General features: G+C 37.5%; 1 protein-coding gene across 1 annotated transcript; it reads right to left on the bottom strand.

Moving 5' to 3' along the window:
• Positions 1 to 475: 475 nt before the first annotated feature.
• On the bottom strand, positions 476 to 21,223 carry LOC139729683 (pleckstrin homology domain-containing family A member 8-like). Its single transcript, XM_071640612.1, has 6 exons — positions 21,141 to 21,223; positions 17,163 to 17,388; positions 14,349 to 14,407; positions 8,843 to 8,973; positions 2,636 to 2,777; positions 476 to 1,371 (listed from the first exon to the last, which is right to left on the bottom strand). Exons 2-6 carry the CDS (start codon positions 17,272 to 17,274, stop codon positions 1,192 to 1,194), a joined length of 624 nt encoding a protein of 207 aa, XP_071496713.1. The 5' UTR covers positions 17,275 to 17,388; positions 21,141 to 21,223; the 3' UTR covers positions 476 to 1,191.
• Between the last annotated feature and the right edge of the window lie 5,542 nt (positions 21,224 to 26,765).

Genomic DNA, 26,765 nt, shown 5'->3' with positions numbered 1-26,765 from the left:
TAACAAGGGACAGCTCAAGTTTTCTGCACATATTGCATCACCTCTTTCTCCATGAAGAATGGGGACATCATCTGCAATTTGGCTTCTTGGAACACTACTATTTATCTTACATGAAATCTCTAGTTTAAGAGATGCTTCAGGTTGGAGTCTCTGACAAGGTCACTTGTAATTGAATGTCATTCTTCTTTAATGAGTTGCCATATTTTAGGTGTTTTCAACATTAATTTGTTGTTGTTGCTGTCATTTTTCTTGCTATTTATAGTGTTTTTCATAGATTGATGACTTCTCCTCTCAAAATGAGGCAGAGAGCTGAACACTCCACTGTAACAGTCTTTTTGACACATGTTACGATGATATCCAGCACAATGTTGATGTACATTACACAACACAAAACTCTATTTCTGTAACAGCACATTGAATTCACATATGCAGCCAACTGCCTCTATGTATTTAAAAGTTACCTATCATATAAGTTAAGTTCAAAACCTTTTTGGAAAAAAAATAATCACATTTTCAAAATATGAGTAAAGAATTCACAGATTCTTTGCCAACTTACCACTGCTATTCAGAACTACAAATGAGTATTTTTACATAACCTGAGCAAGTCCTCACTAAAGTTGGTCTACTTGGCCTCAAATGCAATCTGTTATTCATTTAGATCTGCTGGCTATTCATGACAAATCACAAACATACAAATTATAAAAATATAGAATCTGATTATAAATACTGCTTAATTGTCAAAGGCATCAATGATTGGCTGAAGACAGAATTCAATTTCAAACTTTCAGTAATAAGATCTGGTGGACTGGAGAAGGGATTACTGCGCTTCAATACTCACTTATAATGTGTCTGTGACTGTGTGTGGATAATTGGTATACACACACAACTCACAAAATGTTGACATTTCTGTGAGTACATTACGCTGTTCTGACTTGTTTTAAGTGTTGACTAATTATCTTCAATCTCTGAATTTATGTCTAATTCGTCTTCAAGTGATTCGTTAAAATAACATTGATTGTATTGTGTAGATTTGTGTTTTCTGCAACTAGCTACACACACTCTAACATTGAATCTGCACAGAGTCAGAACTTCTACGGACCCTCTAGGCAACCAGGCAGTATAAATCCTCATTAGGGCTTGGTACACTAAACTTACACACATGAACACTAACTTTTTACACCACACTGAATGCTACGTTGTTAAGGGGCGTGGTTGAATACTTCGTGATATGTAAATATCTTGGATGGTGTTCACATGCTGTTGTAATAACCTATGGTATTCCTCTACTTCCCTGCGCAGTGTTTCCTCGTCAGATTCCCCTCTCAGTGCCGCCATGAGGTCACTGTAATATGGAGCGGCCATGAACGCCAGCTGTCAATCAAAAGAAAAGATATAAAACTTTGTTGGTTCCAAACTGATACTAGAAGTATGCCACATTATGTTTGGGAGGGACAGTGGTAGTATACACATCATCTGATCATCTTGTTTACAGCTATACCAGATCATTATCAACATGAAAAGTATGGGAAAATTGTTTAAACCATATTGGGTGTACATGTGTGTTTAAGTGTATGTCTGCTGTACAGAAGCATTCCAAGAACGGAATTCACAAAGGTATTTTAAATCTCCTTTATGGATTATGCAAATTTTGAGTGCATACATGCAAATTACATATCACATACAATAAGAGGCATCCATAATAAACATATGCTGACAAATGCATGTGAAAGGTATTTGCTCTTGAGTATTTTGCCCTTGTTTTAATCCATGGACTAAATTCATACCATGGATTTAATTTTAAACTACCTTTAAGAATAAATCTTATATCAGATTGCTTTCACACCAGCCATATTTAGCAAGCACACAACTATTTTAACATATCACGTTAGAATCATAAGCTGAACATAAGCATCAACAGCTTTGGGCATTATCCCCTTTTCAAATGTCTCCTATACTTAAAACACTGCATATAGCATGGGCCATGGAACTATATATGCTTTTATAATTATATTTTATTATTCACAGGCATGGGGAAAATATTGATGGCCTTTCCTTTTTCTTTTTTTTTTTCTTTTTTTTTTTGCAGAAATGTTAACAAGTACCTTCCAGGAGCTCCTCTTCAGTTTCTTCCCTTACCCATGTATACAGTCAAATCTGTCCTAGCGACCACCAATCTTATCTATAACAACCACTAGTTTATAACGACTTCCTGTTCACAAGTGGTTACCAGTACATAAAAATTCCTCAATAGGAAAGCATGTATAATTCAGAACCTGTGTATAGTGACCACCTGCCTAATGCTACCAGTGAGCACAAAGTTGGTTTCTGTTCGACGATTAATGACTGTGCATGATAACCATCTGATGGCAGAGTGGTCAGATTACTCCAGCTTTGTTGGCCACTAACATAATTTATGTAACGATGGCTTCCACCAATGAGCCTGTCTACAATGACATTTAATGTCTCAATTTAGACGTCACTGTAGACAAATTTGACTGTATATTATGCACACACACACACACACATACACATTAAAGTATATGGCTAGGAATGCACACTTGTTCAACTCCCCCCCCCCCCCCCCCCCCCCCCCCTCCAAAGAAAAAAAGGTCTCTTGAAGCCTGTATAATCTTACCCCAGCTGCTTTCCTCACAATCCAATTGTGGTGTTCCTTCAGTGAGTTGTCATAGGCAGAAAAGATGCAGGGTTTGATGTCCTCTCCATCATTCTTCCTGTCTATCACATTCTTGATGAAGAGACAAATGAAGTTCAGCCCCCTGATCAAACATGGTAAATAAAATACATATTGTGTAATTGTATGGTTAAACATGGTCTTTGTCTTTTCTTTGTTTTTGTACAGATGTATTGTACAACACCTTTGAGCATCTATGTACAGTAGAAATGGCGATTGACAAATACTCAATATCATCACTGATATTATCGTTATACCGTATGTCCCCCCCAAAATTACAACAGTACCCTCAGCAATGATAACTTTAACAAGAAACCCAAGGGTCTAGCGCTCACCTGAGTATCGCAAGTTCACCTTTCACGCGGTCACTAATCTAAATTATTCACAGCTCTACCAAAATTTGACCAGGCATTCTTATAGAAGATGAAAATGTACAATAAGGGCCCAAATTTTTAAAGATTCCTTAATTTTGAGGGGATTGGGGGGCCCCTGGGGCCCTCTGGGTGGGGCATGGTGCCCATGTTGATAAATTGAGATCCTAACCCCCTAGGGATACTACCTGCCAAGTTTGATAAAAATCCATCATGAGGTTTTCAGGAAGAAGAAAATGTACAATTTAGGCCCCCATTTGGACCTCCCCATCAGTCCCCCCTGCCCCCAAGAGGGGCACCCCTGGATCTGCTATGAACAAACTTGATACATACAGTCATAAATAGTATTAACTTAGCTCTATCACTCCTGATTCTAGAGAAGATCTTTAAAGATTCCTTCATTTTAGGAGGTTTGGGCCCCTTGGGGCCCTCCAGGTGGGATATGGTGCCAATTTGAACAGATTGATATCCTATGCCCGTAAGGATACTACCTGCCAAGTTTGGTGAAAATCGGTCATAGGGTTCTCAAGAAGAAGATGAAAATGTACAATTTAGGCCACATTAGGACCCCTCCCCACCCCCTCTCCTGTGTCCCAAGGGGGGGGGGCACCCCTGATTCGGCCATGAATAAACTTGAAATTACAGTTATCAATGTACTAATTCATGGTATTAACTTAGCTCTATCACTTCTGGTTCTAGAGAAGAAGATTTTTAAAGATTTCTTCATTTTGGGGGGTTTGGGCCCCCCTGGGGGTCCCCCGGGTGGGGCATGGTGCCCATTTTAACAAATTGAGTTCCTAACCCCCTAGGGATGATACCTGCCAAGTTTGGTGAAAATCGGTCTTGGGGTTCTCAAGAAGAAGATGAAAATGTACAATTTAGGCCACATTAGGACCTCTCCCCACCTCCGTCCCCTGGGTCCCAAGGGGGGCACCCCTGATTCCGCCATGAACAAACTTGAAACTACAGTCATCAATGTACTAGTTCATAGTATTAACTTAGCTCTATTACTTCTGGTTCTAGAGAAGAAGATTTTTAAAGATTCCTTCATTTTGGGAGGTTTGGGCCCCCTGGGGCTCCCTGGGCGGAGCATGGTGCCCATTTTCACAAATTGAGTTCCTAACCCCCTAGGGATGCTACCTACCAAGTTTGGTGAAAATCGGTCTTGGGGTTTTTGAAAAGAAGATGAAAATGTAAAAAGTTTACGCACGCCGGACGACGGACAACGGACGCCGGACGAAGGGCGATCACAATAGCTAAAAATAGTAATCAATCCAAACACAATTTCAGGGTATGAAACTATAACTCATTGCCCACATCTTACAGAAGACCCCATTCAGTTTGCTTCAGTGGTTAAAGAGAAATTAGGATTTTTGTTAAGCATGTCAGGAATCCCTTCCCTCCAAGTTCTGTCTATTGTGTTCACACATTGCAGATCCAAAAGCATCCAAGTGATAAACTTGGAAGAATCAGACTCATGATATGCTTTACAACAATCCACATTTCTCTGTGACCGCTTCACCAAATTGAATGGGGTTTTCTTCAAAATAGAGCTAAGATGTTATGTTTTAAAGGGGAAATACTGAAGAAATAAAATTATATATGAAGTCAAAGAGTGGGACACATAGAACAATTTGTCGTTTACATCGTTTAAAATGGCCTTTTTGAAGTGAAGTTAGAGTATATTGAAGATTTACACCTGTCACCCCCCTAAAATCTAGGTCACAGCGTAAATTTCAAGGCTTTGCCAATGACGTCATGGGCTGAAGGACATCGCGCAAGGTCTCGAGCGCCGCAGGCCCCCGCGCGCATAATGCACGCATTGTATCATACAAGTTGTTGTAGCTAGTATTTACATATAAAGTTTTGAAAGTTTGTTTTTCGATAATGCGCGACATCGTACCCTAAGGCCATGAAGTGATGATCGGGATGATTTCTTGGTGGAATTTGAATGTGGGAGCGATGATGAACTGAGTGATACAGTACACACTAGTGATGATGACCCTGGTAAAGATGGAGAGATAGATGACAAGCCGAACGGCGGGGCGCAGGAGGGAGATGCTACGGGCGAGCTAGTGGGGAAGGCCCAGGGCGGTCCGGTTGAAACGGACGGACTTAGTGGAGATTGGCAGTACGAGCCCTTGCCACACGGCAGGCCAGAGGACAATGTTGGTGACTCAGGACCAATGCCAGATAGACTTCAAAATTTAGATTGGTAAGAGTTGTTTTTATTCTGAACTGAAAATGAACCGAGCTTAGTGCTGACTTGAACTCGTACTTTAGAGCAGCAGTAGGCCTAACTGAACACAGCCCAGTCGTTGTAAGTAGCGCAGCGTCTGGTCGGGCTACGTATTATCGTATCTTATCACATCACACTCACTCCGTACTCCCGTTCACAGCTCATCAGCATTCTATCTAGCTAGAGCTAGGTACCCTCACAAATTCACTGCACGATCCATTCATTACTTCACTGAGTCCATCAAAGTTTTATCACTATCGATGAAAATCGCAGTGCTCTCTATCGTTTATTTTATCACCAGATAGGCCGGCCGGCCTAGTCAAGACTTCGACTTAGCCGTAACTATACACAGCCCAGTCGCTGTACGTAGGTACGTCGCGACAGCGTACTTACAGCGTCTGGTCGGGCTAACTTAGCTGATGCCCACGCATTGATTGCATGCGTGGTATCTAGTATTAGCGATCCACGTACGCCGAATGTTTCGCGAGGGTTTTTTTTTTATTTTCGCCAATTTCGCGAACCTGGTGCTTTCTGCGAATTTAAAAACATAAGAAAATATTAACTCTCTTTCCGTATATATTTCCCCCTTCCGTAGTGTACTCCACGACCACGAATTTAAGCACTCGCGAAATTATTGGTAAGTCCCGATTGACGAAAAAAAGACTCGCTAAATACATGTATATGGCGTACACAGTCACCTCCCTGAGTACTACCAAGGAACTGCTGATATACAGTAGTACATTTTGTACGTACCAAAGAGGTACGAAGCCAAGGCTTCTCCGCTCTTTGATACACGGAGGCTACTGCACTGCAACATACGCGGCCTGTGATGGGCGCATGCATGTGACTGATCGACTACGAAGCACCATTACAGGCACTAGGCCTGACAACTTCTGTATTCGTGGCCTAAATAACACGTAACAGACTCTATTTAAACAAGGAAATGTGTGATTTCACAGGAGACTTGAAGTAGAAAGCAATTTTATTTCATTTTTTGTGACATTCGGATAAAAAATGTCTTGGGATTTCGGGGTATGAGCCTCGACATCACGCTCTCATCGAGAGCATACATAGGTAAGCTTAGGCTGTTGTGTGATACTTCCGGGTTTGCCCTTCAGCCCATGACGTCATGGACACGCCCCCAAAATAACCACGGATCTTCCGATTGAGCATGATTCAGGATACAATTTTTCTAAGCAGCCGTTCTCCAAACGCAATTTTCTAAATGGATGAATGAAAGGCCGCTGTGTTTAACATGCTCTAAGCATGAAATGGGGGAATAATCCAACAAAATATGCGTTTCCTTTAGCATTCTGCTTTAAGACCCTAAAGTAGCATTAAGACAGTTCAATCATATTGGGTGTTATCAATGCAAAAACCCGATTGTAATTTATTTTGGGACATACTGTACATCATTAGGCAAAACTTTAAGGAGGTTCCACCCATCTGTAGGCTCAGTTTACCTGGAATGTAATTGCCAGATAAATGACAGGCAGAACTCACCGAAGTCATTTTGTGGTGTTGATGTTACAAAAGCAAGTATATTGTTAATTTTCTTCAGTGTGATTACAAAATACCATAACCATAGTTGTATAATAGTAGTACTGTGTAAGTTTATTCTTCTAGTTTGGAGCAGATATAGTAATGTCAGTTTGAGACTTCCTCCATTAACTGCCTTGATAACAAATTTTTGAATCTTAGATAGATCTCCCACTGGCTACCAGTGTACACACTTTTGTTTTTACATAAGATAACAGCAAAATTCTATCAAGATAGTGCTTGGTTTAAGGACAACTGGATTTGGGAAAAAATACAAAAAACAAAAAATCTGTGGAATTCTTTGAAAAGCTGTGCAGTTATTTAACAATGTAAATTATGAAGGCATGGATCAAAGTTGAATACTTGCATTGGATCATGACAATGGTTTCGACACACCACATCACTCCTGATGCAAAGCTAACAAGGAAAAGTAGAAATTACGCGGTGTGTAATATATGTCCCCGCCAGAAGTAGCATTTAGTAGCAAAATGTACCATATAGGTAAAAAGATCAAGGTCAAAGGTCAAGAAGTCAAAGGTCAAAATTCTGTGTAGAAGTTTTGAAGCCCTCACCTAGTGCCATCACATAAAGCAAACGGAATCAAAATCGGGTTAGAAATGGCGAAGAGTAGCATTTTGTAGCCAATGTACAATATAGGTCAAAAATCAAGGTCAAAGGTCAAAGAAGTCAAAGGTCAAAATTCTGTGTAGAAGTTTTGAAGCCCTCACCTAGTGCCATCACATAAAGCAAACGGAATCGAAATCAGGTTAGAAATGGCGAAGGAGTAGCATTTTGTAGCCAATGTACAATATAGGTCAAAAATCAAGGTCAAAGGTCAAAGAAGTCAAAGGTCAAAATTCTGTGTAGAAGTTTTAAAGCCCTCACCTAGTGCCATCACATAAAGCAAACGGAATCGAAATCGGGTTAGCAAAATGTACAATACAGGTCAAAAATCAAGGTCAAAGGTCAAAGAAGTCAAAGGTCAAAATTCTGTGTAGAAATTTTGAAGCCCTCACCTAATGCCATCACATAAAGCAAACGGAATCGAAATCGGGTTAGAAATGGCGAAGGAGTAGCATTTTGTAGCAAAATGTACAATATAGGTCAAAAATCAAGGTCAAAGGTCAAAGAAGTCAAAGGTCAAAATTCTGTGTAGAAGTTTTGAAGCCCTCACCTAGTGCCATCACATAAAGCAAACGGAATCGAAATCGGGTTAGAAATGGCGAAGGAGTAGCATTTTGTAGCCAATGTACAATATAGGTCAAAAATCAAGGTCAAAGGTCAAAGAAGTCAAAGGTCAAAATTCTGTGTAGAAGTTTTGAAGCCCTCACCTAGTGCCATCACATAAAGCAAACGGAATCGAAATCGGGTTAGAAATGGCGAAGGAGTAGCATTTTGTAGCCAATGTACAATATAGGTCAAAAATCAAGGTCAAAGGTCAAAGAAGTCAAAGGTCAAAATTCTGTGTAGAAGTTTTGAAGCCCTCACCTAGTGCTATCACATAAAGCAAACAGAATCAAAATCGGGTTAGAAATGGCGAAGGAGTAGCATTTTGAAGCAAAATGTACAATATAGGTCAAAGGTCAAGGTCAAAGGTCACAACTGAAATTCTGCGTAGAAGTTTCAAAGCTCCCATGTAGTGCTATCATATAAAGCAAACAGAATCAAAATTGGCTCATATTTGACAGAGAAGTAGCAAATTGAACATTTTGATCACACACGGACGCACAGACGGACACACGGACACACACACATACGGAGCCCATTTCATAGTCCCCTGCTCTAACTCGTTCGGCGGGGACAAAAATGTAATTATCACATCATCACTTCATTGCCTGCCCAGCAGAAGGGCCCTACGGCTTGTGCCCTCGCAGAATCACAATAAAATAATGGTTAGGCCTTTGTCGATTTAAGCCACATACCAAAATTTCATACTACTAGTGCCCTTCTGCCGGGCAGGCAACACCTTATTTCTTCAAATTGGCAGCAAGCAAATGGCACCTTGTGAGCCACATGAGAGCATCTGTCGCTGAGTTTGTGGCTAATGTCGTCCCTTGGTTGACCTCATGATCAACAATGGCCTGCAGGGTCCTGAATTCCTCTGGGTCCTCATCATATTTTCTCTTCAGCTTCTGCAAAAGACACATGAAGTAGCAAATGATAATAATGATAACAATGATAATAATGATAATAATGATGATAATGATGATGATGATAATAATAATAATAATAATAATAATAATAATAATAATAATAATAATAGTAAATATACCAACAACATTTTCAGTACCACTGGAAACTACAGACATACAGTACGAGTTAAAAGATCCATTTATAACAACATTTGAAACAACCATATAGAAGTTCTTGGGAGAATACAGTGAAAGTGCTGGTATCCATTTTCATGAATTCTTCATACCAGCACACATATCAGGCTTCCTACCAGCAAGCATCAGGGCATGAAAAAAAAAAAGTGTATAAGTACAGTGTCTGTTCTATAAAGAGGTCCATCTTTAAACTTTTAGGGTGAACTCATCCCACATATGTTTTGTTTTCCTTGCTACAACCATCCAATGTAGTTTGAGATGCAGATTATACAGATCCTGGCCATACTTTGTACAAGATCTATTCCTTGACCTACAGATCGTTCTGTATCTCGTTCATCGGGATATGTTCTGCAGAGACTATGTCTAGCTTCACGGAATCCTTACAGAGGAGAGCCATAAAAGTAAAAAAATGATTTAAAAAAAAAAACTCCTCCAGACTGACAGATTTTTCTGTATCATCTATTCCAGGCTTGATTTTCAACACCTCATCCACATACTAATGGAATCATGCAGGGCATTTAATTCATCGCCCAAACAGTAAAATATAAGTATCTGACCTTGATCATTTACTTCGAGCTTCATTATACAGTGTCCCTCTCTTACTTCCTAAACACGTTCTACACTTGTACCACATCTGAAGAAGCTGTATATTCATATATATATTTATATATATACTGTGTCCCTCTCTTACATCCTAATCAAGTTCTACACTTGTACCACATTTGAAGAAGTTGTATATATATATATATATATATATATATATATATATATATACAGCTTCTTCAAATGTGGTACAAGTGTAGAACTTGATTAGGATGTAAGAGAGGGAAATAGTATAATGAAGCTCGAAGTAAATGATCAAGGTCAGATACTTATATTTTACTGTTTGGGTGATGAATTATATATATATATATATATATATATATATATATGGGTCAGAATTTTGAACGATGTACAATTGAGCCAAAACAAGGCAAAATTTAAAAAGTAGGAAATTCTCCAAATTATTCATCTTACCTGAAAGAGTATAACTCAAGCTTTAATATGAACCCAATTATACTAGGATTTTCCCAGAGGAACAAGTTTTTATTCACCGCTGAAGTTTACCATGTCCAGAGCAGCGAACGTCCGTGAGGAATAGTACAGCACATACACTTGAATACCATATAACATAGTTTGCAAAGATCTGATTCAGTTCAAAATCCTAACAAAGTATCTTAAGGGACATGTGAACGTGCTTGCAGAATATTAAGCTTGTACTCTTAACCTGTATGTAATGGTAGACAACTGATGATTTAACTAAATTCGTCGTTTCTGTTGAAATATTGCTCTTCCGCTAAACACTTTCTCCACTTTACGCGCATTTTACTGAAACTCAATATTTTGACCTCTTATTTCACTATCCCATACTTCAATCCCCACTCCCAAATAATAACATACCTTTTTAAGATGTATCTGATCTAGGCAGTCTCTATAACCCAACGAACATAGCATAGTTTTCATCACGGAGGTTCGCATGTAGCTCACGGACGTTCGGAACAAACAAGATGCAGCTCTCTTGAGTTGGAAACGCATTCTACTCACAACAAACAGCAATTTCATGTCGAGAACAAACTCCTCTGCAAAATCCTGAACAGATATTACCAATTCTCAATTATATAAGCTTGTTTATCTTCTCATACTGAGGAATCAAAGAAAACAATTTTTCCATCTCTCGTAAATGAACGTACAACCGTACGTGTAATCTCAGTGACGTAGTCCATCCTTGAGAACGAATATATTTATCAAAATTTCTTTATAATGAAGTAAAGATTCAGGTCCTAAATTTGTTATCTAAAGTCTACAATGCAAAATTTGCTTATAACGAACATGGTCACAGCTAAAATTATGACAAAGAATTAACATAGAAAGACAACAGAAATGTGCTCTGTTATAGAAATACGAAGTTTAGCTGGGGAGGGCAAACGAATACGTTGGGAAGAAATCCCCCAATGTTTGCTCCTTGTGCTACACACAGTTACCGAGGAGAATTTGTATTATTATATTAGTCAGAAATGATAATAGGTTCGATACTACGAAGTTTCGTTATAACAAGACACAATAAGTCCATATAACTTGGATGGATGTTTGTGACTTCGATATTATACAATATGGTTTGTTATAACAAACATGTTGTAGCGCGTCATTTCGGAGGCTCGTTATTCATACAGTTTGTCAATACGAAAATTGATAGAGTTCGTATGATTATGAAGCTTTTTTTTATTCGGTAAATAATAGGAATCTCCGAAGGTTAATTGAAAGGTTTATTAATTGGAACATGAAAAATCATGTTCGCTTATCCAAATGTGGAGAAACAATTAAGTTAACAACTAAAATCCTCCAAATTTCAAAACCTCATAATAACCATTTTCACCTAAACGAATATCAGGCCCTTTCCACTTTTAGAAGAACGGACCTAAAAATAATGATCCTTAATATTTATTTTTCGGACTAACAAACTTTCGGAATAAGAAAATTGTTAATAACAAACCTCCTTAATTAACTACAAACTTTTTTTTTTTCATTTTCGGAATAACAAACCTTTGGACATCAGAGTAACGAATCTTAGGAAGAGCGAACGTATCAAAGTGCAACCTTAAACCTATTCTCAATCATTACTTTTTTTAACATGTGTTTTCAAAGTAAGCACAAAAGCACAAACAAATTGATGATCTCTCTGTCTCTTAAATGTAAAATGAAAAAAAAAATCTTGGAAAGAATTACAAATGAACATTGCTTTTCATTGATGAGTATAAAACAACACCATGTGATGATAAGCGGAGGATTTGTTTGTTTTCATCATACAATAATTGTATACTGCATTATTTTTGTTCGCTTGTGACAACATTTCGATAAATAAAAAACATAAACAAACAAACAAAAACTTCTCCAGAGGAATTTGGTACAACGGGAGTGCACTGGCAATTCTTTTCTCTGTGTGTTGGAGCTCGATCCCTTCTCTATTTCTCAGTCACTTTTATTTAACTGCTTCCATATACTTTTGAAACTTTTCCATTTTTTATTCAACACATGCCCATTACAGACTTCTTCCGTCATTATCCTGCATGTGATTACGTAGCACTTTTCGGATTTATTTTGGTTTGTTTTGTTTTGTTTCTGTTTTCTGTTTGGTCGCAGCATGTCCAGGCTATTGAAAGAATGAGAGAAAAATCGTCATGAAGAGAAAAATAAGAATGAATTAAGGCATTTAATATCATGACAATTACAGCGAACGTCCGTTATGGAGGCCAAAACTGGACGTGTTCTGTTTGAGACGGCAGCTACCATACTCAAAAGATAAACACTTGGCGCACCTGTCACTAAAAAGTGGCACTGATCCTCTTTCTCCTACTATGTAATCCATTGACTTATTCTACCAACGAACATCCGTGACCAAAACGTTTTCCTTTTGTTATTACAAGTAAATTGAGTGCTGAACATTATTCACTTTTGGGTATGAGCGGCTCGGTGATTTGGTAATATTTTCAACTAACATTAACTTTATGTGCAGTGATATATTTGTAATTATCAGCAATTTCCTTTCTCGGACAGAACGTCCGTGAGCGAAACTTTCAGAACCTGTAACAGTACAAATTGTCTCCAGATCCTCATTAGAAAGAAATTTAAATGCACAGAAATTACAGATTACGCAAAATTCTATTTCCCTACAACTTTGTTTTCAATGTTTAGCTGTTTTTGTATAATTAGAGGGAAAACAAGCGTAAAATTGTGAGTAAATTTTCAACTGTTTCTTCATCATGATCACATGACGCCTTAAAAATTCTGAAACTACTGCCTTAAACTCATTGTTTGCTTTGTAAAACTTTATTTGTGACTATTGGAGCTAAAAGTTTTAAAGAATACAGGACACTTTCGGGACAAGTTATCCCTATCGAAGGGATTGCATACGTCACGGACGTTCGCTGGAATTGTCACGGACGTTCGTTCTACTGATAGGGTCATGTTCCAGGACGGATAACTAATCGGCAGAGAGTACCTAGCCTTCCTAACTCTTTCAAAAATTTGAAAAGGTATTGTCATTGCAAATTATAAGAAATTTGACATCCTTACAACATATGTATTGCTCAGAGGGGGATCAGGAGGTGAATTTTTAGAGAAAATATTAATTATTTGCTTGGTTTTCGGTGAATTGCATTGTCCAAAAACTGCGGACAAGCCTCAGTCCGCTCCAAAAATAACATACAGCTCCTTGGCTAGAGAGCCAAAGGTAAAATGCACCTTCGTCATCAAAGCAAGATGGTGTCCCACTCGAAAACGTTTAATTCATCACGGACGTTCTTTTTTTCTCGGAGGTTCGTCTAAAAATATAATTTCGGTTCCTATTTGACAAAGGATGGACAGAAACTCAAAACAAGCATATTATCGTGTGGCTAGATCTTAGTTGATTACGACTCAGAACAATATCACCAATAGCGTTTAATGTGATACGATTTTTATTAGAAAATAGTGGAAGCACGTCCGTGACGAAAACTGAGTATAATTTTGCATAAAAGAATATTACGTCCCATGTACAGCCAGGAGACGTACAATTTTTGCAGGATATGTTCATTAGGTGGAACACCAAATTTTCGTATACATTACATTTGGGACAACAAAGTAGAATTTGCAGCAGCGATAGAAATAAAAGCACCACGGACATTCGTCTGTTTAGGACTTTGATATTTCAATTGTTCTCTGTGATTTTATACGTGCTCATAAAGTTCTTATAATCTTGTGGTTTATACCCATGATATGTCAGATCTAGAACATGGTCAGATATCAGATGCCACGTACGCTTAAAAATGCACATCATTAGTTTGAAAAACAAAAATTATTGTGAAAATAGCGTTTTTACCGTATTTTTACGATTTAAGTCCTTGTCAAATGAAAAATATCAGGCAAAAGTCAACCAAACCATATATTTCCTGAAAGGAAATTTACCAATCTTTGAGATGACATGAAAAAATCCGGTTTCTTAGATCATCCTGGCGTGTTCTAAGGGAAAGAATGTCATAAGGTGCGAAAATTGGCAATTGTACATCGTTCAAAATTCTCACCCATTGATACATTTTTTTTTGGGGGGGGGGGGGGGGGAGGACACTTTTTATGCAATAAATACTGTGACACCTATTGTCTCTCACCTCAATATTTCCATTGACATCTTTCTTCACAAAGCCGAATGCTGTGGACCCCAAAATATCTGAAAAACAAAAATCAAAATTTCAAAGTCTATGGCATGAAGGCTTTTTAATACAAAATATCAAAAAATAGTTACTTTCTTATTTGAAGCAACATACAATACCCAAATTTTGAATATCACATACAGTATTATTACTATCAACATATACATACTTCAAAAGACAAACCCCTACAATCCTCTGGAAAGGCTTGTTTTTCTTGCAAATGCACATCACAGCTGGTTTTACATATAAAGTTAATGGGCAGCTGCTTATTACTGTGGCAACTGTGCTTAAACCTAGAAAGAAATATGTTTTATTTTATTTTTGAACACATACATTTTTTCCATTCTTCTTCTTGCTGATGAATTCATCTAGGACTTTCTTTGAAATCTATTTATTGGCAGATCAACTTTCTAAGTTCCTTTGCTGAAATATTTTATGAAACTTAGTGCAACAGGGCAAATGCTTCCTTTAATTACAATGTTCTTTTAGATGGATCTGTTCATAAAGTCCACAAGATGCTGAATAAATAACAATCAAGGCCCCTTAGCCCCTTTGTCTTACCCTGTCCACAAGGAGTAGTGATTGTTCTACTGTGCATGAGCAAAGAATACATGTATGTCTCCTCTTGAGAGGTTAGAAAATCAACAAATGACCGGCTACTAAGATCATTATGAATGGAGCAGATATCATATAGAGCTGTATCATGTAATCACGTAGTCAGGTATGCTGTACATAAGGTTACTGTATTTCCCTCTTATCTTCTCTACTTCAACAGGAGGAATAAAAGTGATATATAGATCACAGATACCACTGTACCATTTTTGATCAGTCCGCAACACAGGAATTTCAATTTACCACTCAACCCCACTTCAAGCTTTAAAGACAGGTAAGCATTATTCAACAAAATGTAGAATACTTTATGTTAATGGACTCTTATCAATATTTACCTGCTAATATCAGTGACCATTTGCTCATTTTCTATTTATAGAGTTTCACACCGTGACAATTCAATCATTATTTGTTAGAAGGGAGTCTGGTACAAAGTCTGACCCTCTACAAATATGATGTCATACATCGCACGATCACACCATCTGAGATTGTTTTTGAAATGGTAGTCATATAGAGGGTACTCGAGGGTAGAAAGCATAGCTTATCATCAACTTGAACAATAAAATATATATCCCATGAAAGCAACACATGTACGGTCACCTGAACAATGACTCAACTGCCCAGAGTTCTGTTTATGTGTCATCAAAAGTAGGTCTACAAATCAATAACACTGAGATCACATAATATCCAAACTATGCACTCAGCAGTATATATCAATACATTCAGGTGTACACTGTTTCTACTATCATGATTAGTAGTGGAAACCATCCATGTACTGTGCAAAGTTATGCATCCTTAAACTGTAAACTGAATTGTACTTTTCACATGAGATTGGCAGAAAACAGTAAATATTAGCTAATGATGTGTCAGTCAGGCTTTGTCCATGAAATGCGAGCTGTCATTTGTGGATTACTGTATACGCCGAATATTTAATTTTTGCGAATTTCGCAAGTCGGGTGCTATTCGTGAAATTAAAGACATACAAAAATACTGACTCTGATCCCGATGTGAATGTGACGTATGCATATTCTCCATTCAGTACAGGACTCTACGATCGCAAATTTAACCACTTGCAAAATCGTCGGGAATTCCCGATTCGCAAAAATTTAGACTTGCGAAATATTTAGCGTATACAGTAATGTATTGTCATCGTCAACTGCTGTGCATCACACATGATTTCTGAATACACAGCAGCATTATATCAACATGATACTTGTTGCACCTAGTGTCTTCAGTATGCCATCTTCACATTTAAAGCAACAATTGAATTGCAAAACTTAGTGCTTGATGTGGCCTGAACGTACACAACTGTGATCTTGTCTTCAAACTTTTGCACTACGGTACTTTTGAAAAAAAGAACAAAATACCTTGAAACCAAATTTTCAGTTAGAGCGCACTCCCATTATAACGAACATGGTTATAATGAAATTCTGGTTAAAACGAAATAAAAATTCAGGCTGCAACATTATCTGCTGTATGCTTTTTATATTTTATCACTCATTTGTTCAGTTATAACAAAATTTTGATATATAACAGAAGAAAAATTCTTGCCCCAAGGAATTTGTTACAATGGGAGTCCATTGTTAGGAACAGAAATGATACACTAACACTTAGCAATCTTCAAACATAGTCTGTACGTAAACTACTGTGAGCTTATCTACAGTATTTGATATCCAAATAAGATTCACTTACAGTTCAAAATGTTATAAAACTAAGTTCCTTCCTTATCTATTGGAGTTGATATCAGTTTGCCATTCTGTTCACAGGGAATTGGTCTATAAAATATCTAAGTTTTACTCTGCGCTCAGTTCAGAGACCAACAATCACTCTTTTCAATACTGCAATGTGCAACATACAAAATCAGAATCATGACATGTTTAGGTTTCAAACAAAAGACAATTTGTACAAATTTTGTGTACTAAAAAAAAAGAATGACAGCAATATCAGAGAAACTGGCTACTTCATGGACACAACACTGAAGATAGCATGATCTACTATAGACATGATAACCTGGCAAGTGTGACGTTTGAAACCATCCAGACAATGCTAGCCTTCACATGCATTTTCTAGCTCAGAGAATTTAAAAAAAACCCCCAAAAAACAAGAATGATGATAGGGTGATGATACAAAGGGCAGTGTCATGATTAGGAGAAATTTACTGACCAAGTAGAGGAATAATGGATACTCTGCTGGCCTCCAGAAAATTGTCAGTCTCAATGATTCCATCAGCCGGCACGTCCCTGAAGCGAGTCTCCAGCCTCTGGTAGAAAGACATCCTGCTGCTGAGTGCAATGTCAAGATGATGAGACCAAGAACTTAACGTCCCAGTGAGAGTCCAGAGCAAGATAACCACAGAGGAAGACGGAAGGATGCAATAATAATCTCAGACCTGCACGAGAGAAAGCAAAATCATGTAAGGCGATACATTTATTGCAAAAGAAAACAGTGATTATAAGTGGAGGAGAGACGTTAATGAGGAAATGGCAGATGAGACCTTAACACTCTGTAAACAGTATTGTTATCTTGTTATCTATTTCAAGATCATGAAGTTCACATTTCAGCATGTACAATTTGCAATCACCAACCTTAGCAGTGGGCAAAGCCCACTTTCAATGTTTTAGATTATTAACAATTATCACATGAGATCTGGCAAACTTAATCTATAAATATAACTGAACCCATAAAAAAGGTTACTCTCTATCAAAAGTCAAAATGCTCTATGTTAATGCTATTTTGCCTATGCACAGGACTGATAAAAGCACACTGTTTACAAGTTGATTTTATAACGAATTCAAGCATGTAGTGAATTGAATTTAGGTTGGAATTTGATACATTTTACTAGTACATTAATGTATTAAAACATGAATGAGTTTCATCTGATTGGTGATTTCATAGAAATATGTTCTTTTTTCATAATCACGAAAATCATTTTGTACCTTAGTGAGTACTTTCGCCTTCAACTGGCAGCTTCTTCACACTGCATCATAGATGGCAGTATGATGCTACTCACTAAGATACAAAATAATTTTCGTGATTGTGAAAAAAGAATATATTTCTATAATACATGTAAATGTATCAAAACTCTAAAAGCTCAGATTACTAAGTCTGCATTAAAAAAAAAAAAAAATGATATCAGTCTTCCCACTCATGAAAACTATACTTGTTTGGTTAAACATTACCCCTTTCAGTAACGTGAATGCATTTTTGGCCAGCTCCTGGCCCGGGCTAATTTGGCTCGCGCCAAGCGGTAAAAATTGCATTCAGTACCTACAGCAGAGCCGGGCTACTTTTACGATGACCCATTTACGAATTCAGCCACGTAAGGGATAACTATCATGGTACGTTAACTGCACACACGCTCTGGTGGAAGGCACAGCCAGGTAATTGTGCCTTTGACCGTGCAAGGAATTTTGGCCCGGGCCTGGCGTTGCTATCATTCATAAACTCCTTGATCGGCACCAGGCACGAGCCTGGTCCGAGCCTGGCCCACACCTGGTGCTAGCTTCAGCAGTGCCAAAATAGCCCGCTCCTGGCATGGGCCACTTTGGCCCGACCCATTCTTAAACTCAAAATTATTTTTTACGACTAAGCTCGGGCCTGGCCCAAGCCAGAGGAGTTACTGAAAAGGGTAAAACTAGATTGCATATTTACATGTCATACCCTAAATACAGTGTCTTTGGTGTCAGTGTCTTCAATGAGCCCATGGAGAACTTTAAACGGAAGGAGAGCTAACTAGTATAACTAGTATAAATTGTTTGCCACTTAAGCATGCACCACACATTATAGTTAATGATTGACAGATTACAATGAAGGAGTCATTAAACTCATGGTCACTAAACCAGCATGCATACAGCGGTCACTAAACCAGCATGCATACAGCAGCAACAAAATATTGGCAACATTTGGTCACATGAAATTTATAAATGATTGAAACATAACCCTACTAGTACATTCTTCAAATAATTAAAGCATCCCTCACAAGAGATTACCCTAGAAAGAACAAAGCATACAATCTAGTCTATGCAAACACGCTCAGCTAATTCGTACAAGCTGGTAATGTGTTTGTTTTGCTGGGTGTGTGCATCTTCTGAGTAAGTACTAGTATTGGATAGCATGCTTTAGTACAAACTGCCATTAGTGCCAAGAGTTTTCCCATTTACATTCATTCATAGGCCATTGTGAGCACCACCTATAAATAACATACTGGGTAATCCCTATATTTTCCCCCTTCTAGCTATTCTTTTAACTCTAACTGTAACTTGTGGAAGAACAATAATTCGCAAACAGCTAATAATGGACTTTCATATAGTAAAAAATTAATGAGCTGTGAGTAGTGTGACACATATGATCATATGATCTGCATGATACTTATGGCAGGGTTGAAGCAAATTACATTCATAAAGACAATCATGACAGTATTATACAGACAGTTGATAATATGTGTGCTAAAAGCCTCCTCTTTGATTTACATTCAAGTTGTTCCAAAAGCATACAAAGGTTTACAGTAGATCTCTTTCTAGTTTTCCCAGCTTGAGTTTCTATAGTAGCTACATCAGGACAATATGAACTATATTTTCCTTTTATACCTCTATCTTTTAGCCTACTTACACGTGTTTAGACAGATGACAAAAACTCACATAAGACCATATTTACTCACAAATCTTTGAAATACTGGATCTATTTTGTACTGTATGCATAATTATTTATCAACTTAACCTGTTGAGGACGGACTGATTTTGCTATAACACACATTTTCCATAGACACCTGCCCGAGTATACTCGGGAGTCGTCCTCAATGAATAGGAGCGAATATTTTTAATCAAGGATTATGAATATAATTTTCTTTTTTTAAAAAGTTATTGATGCAGGGTGCTACATACGCACTTGCCCAATTGCCCGGGGCAAGTGAAAATCAAATTCGGGCACGTGTTTTTGAATGAGAACAAATGCTTGCCCGAATTGGGCAAGCAAAAAGTTTTGAAGCCATTTTTTTTCCACTTATTCCCCCCTCCCCCAACAAACCCATAAAGTCAACCATACAGAAGCCCAAAGATAATGGCTGTATAGTGATGTAACATACTTTATATTTCATTTCAGCAACTTTCCAACACTTACATGAAGAAGCCCCAATGCAATGCAACAGCAATACTTGATCAGACCAAGTTTGGTACTCCATTGTGTTTAAGCATGTGAATCAATGTATGCTGTTTATTCAAATGACTGTGTTTCATCAAGCCCTTGACTATAAACACATGATTTTCTATATTATTTCCTTATGTTCTGGAATTTCTTTTTGGCAAGTATATTGAATATTAGGCAAGTGTTTTGCAGCAAATTTGAAAATCTGCTTGCCCGACTGGGCAAGTGGTAAAATAAAGTTATGTAGCACCCTGATTGATGTCACCCATATTTCCATATTACTGCAAAACTGACCACAATATGAACAGTAGATAAAAAAGGTAGAATTTTAAAACTTATGCATAACATGTTTGCAAGAACTAATATATTGCTATTGACAGTTCTCAGTTTGAACTTACCACAACATAACGTTTAGAGAGCAAGCATATTGAGAACATTCCACTTGACTTGTAAGTTGTAGATTGAGTCCTGTCTGAATCTTACAAACACAGACACTAAACACTTCTTAAAGATTAAAATATACAATGTAGACTAACTAGTTTGAACTAAATACAGTGGACTGGCAATTTGCACAAATTTCTTCGTTTTATTCGATATGGCTTGATTCCTTGATAATTCAGTACTACCTCACCCGAAGTAAGGCAAAACCAGGCATAATCGTGATATAGCCAACCATACTACCGACCAGAGCAGAGGCCACCGAACAAGAGGCAGATTTATCGGTCTAATGTAATGCAAGACACGTAAAAATTACACCCAGCAGTGCAGCTGGAATCAAGCGCTCGCTCGCGGTCGAAGGTGGGGCTCCGTCCCGCTGGAGTGGTGTCAACAATTCGATGAGCTGCATGCTGCATCTTGAACTTTTTCTTCGCAAGTCATGAAAGCGTCTTAACTATGACTCTGGCCTCACTACCAGTGAACATTCGGCGCATTCGACAAGAGAAAACATAGCAAGTCAACATGATAACATGAAAACAAAAATTCTGAATAAATGCTACACACCAATACCATCAGCGTTTCCTCTCTGCGCCTGTAGTAGTCAATGGAGCTGATGTTAGAGGGGGGGATCGGGAGCTCGGGCTCAGCTTGAGATCCTTGCTGAAATCACAGTGCTGCGTGACTATACAAAAGTGTTGCACTGGCACTACGGCGCACGGCTGCTGCATGCCATGGTCGATCGGGCAAGGTGCTGCGATGTAGGGCCTACTGTATGCAGTGTTGATGCTATACTACTAGTACTAGTATGTGACGATGTGTATGGAAGGGGGGGGGGGGGGGGGGGGGGAGTTATGAGAGGCACAAAAATTCCTCAAACCTCGAAGACAAGAATGAATAGAGGATACAAAAACAGATTCTATTTGGTGAAATCTGTTGTAGCTCCAGGGACGATGGGTCATAAAGCAAAGAGAAAGAAAGAAAGAAAGAAAGAAAGAAAGAAAGAAAGGGGGAAAAAGTCTTCATATTTTTTGCTGCCAACTCTCTCTCCCATTGGGTCTCTCTCCCAAATCGGCAGACATACAAAAAAAAAAATAAAAACAAACAACCAAACAAACATGGACCTCCAGGGGAGGGGAGAACCTCTTTCCTTCCCCCTCTCCGTAGATCCGCCACTGAGCTTCATGGTACTACCCTCTATGAAGAGTACTCCTCTATAGATTGCGGTTTTGATTGATTGATTGATTGATTGATTGATTGATTGATTGATTACTTTATTGTCAGCAATGGAAATTCTTCGTACATTACCACAAAATAAACATGAAGTAGGCCTATCAACATACAAGGGTGCAAATTACTGTAACTGAAACAACACATACGCCATAACAAAATAGATGATTAACCCGACATCATAAGTTACAACTAAAACAAAAACAAAAACTATATCATTTTTTTTCTACAATTATTCAACTAATGGATAATAATTTATGTTCATTAACATTTATTCATATTCATTTTGTTTTATTTACTTTATACTGCAGGGTGGCTTGTCAGTTTTGTAAAACTGCTTTCAAAAGGTATGTACCCTGCAGTTATACCAAACATCATTCTACAGCATGAAAATACAAAACATTATAAAAACAAACTATAAACATTGGAGTGGCAACGAATGTTTACGCACTATTGACAGATTTTAGAACAGAGCTCATTATGAATTTGAAATTTTTGGTTTAAAAGCTACTTAATTTCACAGAAAGGCAACTTTGTGAATTACAGCAAAAGTTGGATCATAAGAATTATATTTGATTACCTGTGGATGCACAAATTGATATGCTGAGGTACATTCAGGGAAAATTTTGGATATAATCTATTTGAAGTATCAATTTATGTGACGATATGATTTTGACAATTAATTGTTCGCACCCCTATTTTCTATGTTCGTACATCCTGCTCTCTATATGTCTTTGTGAACTTTTTTAGATATTTGAAATGAAATAAAGTCCCTCGAAGGAGGATAAAGAAAAATAAATAAACATTGGAGTGGATTAATGATAGATAAGATATTATGTAGATATATGGATACACATGACATGTATATGTAGCACTGTTTTGAATCACTACTGTATGAAAGTGGATATTCTTCGCGCTCGGCAGGGCAAGAAGAGTTTCGTGTGTTTTTTTATTTCGCGGAATCAAGATATCCATGCACTGGAGCATAAGGCAAGCAAAAATATTCGCGTGCTTTTATTTTCGCGCTATAGTTTCTGGTTGCGCGAAAGGCGTGAAAATTTCAGCACCGCGAAAATGCCAGCACCGCGAAAATTTGCACTTTTTCAGTATGGCTTGGCATCATTGTTTGTTTGTTTGTTTTTTGTCCATAAAAGGATATGCAACATTTACACTGCAGAGGGCATTAAACAAAATGGCTTCGAAATGATTATGCACGAGAGAATTCCTTATCAGTGGCGGATCCATAACAAGGAGGAGCGCACCGGACGCCCCCCGCATTTTTTGTTAAAACAAAAGAAATAAAAAGAAAAAAATTGGGACAGATGTGCGTGCCCCCCCCTTTAATAAACGTTTATTTTGTAAAGGCGCCCCCTCGATTATACGGAATTCCTGGATCCGCCCCTGCTTATTATGTCCTTGGGCGGGAAAGTTGAAGGGGCATTTCAAAGAATAACGTGTCGTATATATGTATACGTTTCAGTTCGTTTAAATATCAATGATTCTAAATGAGTCGGTACTATAGATTATTTTGAATCTTAAAAGAACAAGAACACAATATTGATATTTTATACGTTGCTCATTATACTGATATTCCAGCGTTAGTAACAAGGAAGTTTGAGATGCATATAATAATCAGCATTCAACATCATTCCGGCATATTTATCAGGAGTTTTTGTATCTTTTCCCCATGGATTTTTGCACAGTTTCCCCAAGATGCACTACAATGATCAATATTAAAAATGAGGTAAAATCATAGCAAAATATAGATTCTTCCTTAATTTGAATGACAGCAAAAATGTTTAATCCTGTGTATACAACCTATATTGAACGAGATATTTTATACAAACAATAGCAGAAAAATGTTCACACCACGTCAAACCGGGTCTCCAGACAGCCAAATATTAATGATCTTCTTTTCATTTCCTAAAGGTAAGTTCCAAATTTTATGAACAAAATATCATATCCCTTTTTTTTTATTACCAACTTAATGTCACGACTTTCGTCTTTTGTGGGTGTAAATGTGTATTATTCAGGTCTAACTATTTGCATATTTTTAACAAAGTCATCTTGCAATTGCAGTTTTGTTTACAATTGTGATTAAAAATTATTATCCTTTCCTGCATCATCACTTCATCCATGCACAATGATGTAATAATCAAGCACTCTCAGCTGTTTCAGCGATAAATCCACTAAGATACAATAAAATACAGAAATAAAGGAGGGGTTATCATGACAAGTAACGCAACGATGTTGTCAAACTGGCAAAATAGTCAACATTACCAGATGTCAACAGGAAATTGATAACGGTATTCGAAATATCCTGTATAATGCAGGGCGTTGATCCGTTGCCAGCTGGATTTATAATAATTCTGTTGAATTATTAGGGATCAAGATCTTAGGCAGTGTAGTTTGATACGAGGATGTTGACATTATACAGCTAAGATTGCCCATTTACATTAAAAAAAATCTGGGCTTTTTTGCATTGAGCAATTTGAAAGTAATTCTACTATCATTAAGGGGAGGGGTAGAACCGCGCCCGCAAGCCTCTATACATGCTAATTCTGATCAACTCCACCAGCTGCTCGCTATGACAAATTGAGACAGAAAAATCCGTCTGTTTGGAGGAGTTTTATGACCCTTTTTTTTGTGTGTGTGTGTCTTTTTTTTTTTTTTTTTTTTTTTGCTATGGCAGTTCTCCTGTATAGGAGAGGGATTCCTTGAAGCCAGACAAAGTCTCCGCGCATACAATAATGGATAGCTCAGTGATCTTTCGGTCTACAGGTCTATAGTAACTGCTCGCTCGCCACTAAACACTGGAGGATGGATTTGTGCGAATCATAAAAAAAACCACCACAATTTTGATAATGTTTCAATATCTAAATGCATTAATTATCGCTTGTTTACAATTTGCCTTGTATTATCTACATTTCGGCTGTCCCAGCGTGTGTATCCCCCGCATTATGGGGGGGGGGGGGGGGCAAAATAATAATGTTTCCCTCCCCCCTCCCCCACAGACACCCCGAGACCGCGCTTGAGTGGTCAGATTATATTGAGATACACTAATATAACGCCACAATTTATCATATCCTCTTCTCAGAACGCTAGCATCTGAAAGGTTCAATAGTAGTATAGACCCTTGATTCTATATGAAGTTTATGAATCCTAGATATCACCGTCATCTTTGGCACATGGGTAGAGCAACTCATGATACTCTACATGATTCAATACTTGCTGAAATTTCTCAAGGTCACCCACTGATGGGGCTATTCACCAAAATATAAAGAAATAAATAAGAGATGTGCTATGAAATTATGTTTTTTCTTTATAATTTCTTTCCCCACCCCCATCTCAGTTATGTCCTTGTTTTAGACCAATCATTTTCACATTTGCCACAGAGCAAGTCAAACTTCACTATTTGTTATGGTTGAAGTTTCTCAATTTTAACACATGGGGGTGATATTCGCTACAATAATTATATAGATAAAATCTAATATGTACATGTACATTTCATCAACTATTATGTTCTTTGGAACAGAAAAAACATGCAAGATCCGGCGGACAGGGTTGTCAGCTTATGGTTGCCATGACAACCAGCAATATCAAACATAGATGAATTATATATCGTAATGTTTGCAATAAAGTTTTTACAAAAAGTCACCAAATTTGGTTGAAATTGGGTTAAGGGCGTAGTTGTGGCAAATGAAAATAATCTATTATGGTAGGGGGGCACAATGCGCCCTCCCCCTTGGGCTTTGGTTAATATGGAAACCCTGAACCTTTGAATCACCCGCTTTTTACCATAATTTCAGTTTTTCATTAATATCACTTAAGTGATTCATACTACAGGCTCTCACTGCTTTTCTGTCATTCAATAGTTTTATTGATATCATAATTAATAATTATCAATCATTCATTACATTTTAATTTCATTTATTGCATTAAGATAAATGATATTGCAATTAGACACTTGAATACAAGTACTGTACAAAACCAGTACAACATCGAACCATTAAAATAATGTGAACTGAAGTGCAATATATGGATGTTTTGACTTCTTTGACAAATACCGAATCAAATTGTTGGAAGTGGAGCAAGGGGACTGCTAAAAATCAGAGCTTGTAGGACCCTATATTTTATTTTGTTTCCAATCTCCTCATAAACAAGGACGGATGTAACTAATTGCTGAACGAACGAACGAGGCAGATTGCCTTAAAGAAAAGAAAGACAAGAAGAAATACACACACACACAAACAAACACAAGGCAGCTCTCTCGTGAAAAAAAAAAAAGACAAGCATGTGATAGGAAAAACACACAGGAAGAGACTGAAGAGGACATAACAGGGAAAAGCGGCGAAGGAAGAGGAGTTATGGAGGGCAGGTCAATAACCAACTTAGCCCACGTTATAGAGGCACGAGATGCAAGGGATCAGCAAGGTTACAGAGATTTTATTAAAGACGATAAACAATAATATTATGTATGATGAAAAAGGACTTAAAATTAAGGCTCACAAGATGGATGGTCCTGTGATTATCTTCTATATAGTTTTAATAGTTTTTCAGTTTATACCGGCCGCCTATCTGTGTTTAGTATAATTTATATGAGACATACCCTGACATGACCCAAACATTGGCATTGTTGTTGTTTTTTTTTTTAAGAACTCTTGTTGTTGAAGGCCCTTTACGTGTAGATAAAAACAATGAATTGCTAAGTTTATAAACTGTTGTGACAATAGCACATTTCGGCAACAATTCAGTTCGCTCGATGATATTACTGTATGCTCCTGCTTTCATCCACAGAATATTGTCCCTGTGTTGTTTTGTGAGTAAACTTATCCACTGATCCTCCAGAATCGACCAACTGATTATTAAAAAAATGCCTTTATTTATTGATAAATTAATCAACATATTTTCGAATGAAAATGATAATAAATATAAAATTTAGTATTATATTAATTTTTACAT

This window comes from Diadema antillarum, unplaced genomic scaffold (assembly GCF_040938485.1).
Source record: "Diadema antillarum isolate AM-2024a unplaced genomic scaffold, OU_Dant_1.0 seq00000250_RagTag, whole genome shotgun sequence".
NCBI classification, from domain to species: Eukaryota; Metazoa; Echinodermata; class Echinoidea; order Diadematoida; family Diadematidae; genus Diadema; species Diadema antillarum.
Note: the sequence above shows the minus strand (reverse complement) of the source record. Positions and strands in the feature narration are given on the sequence as shown.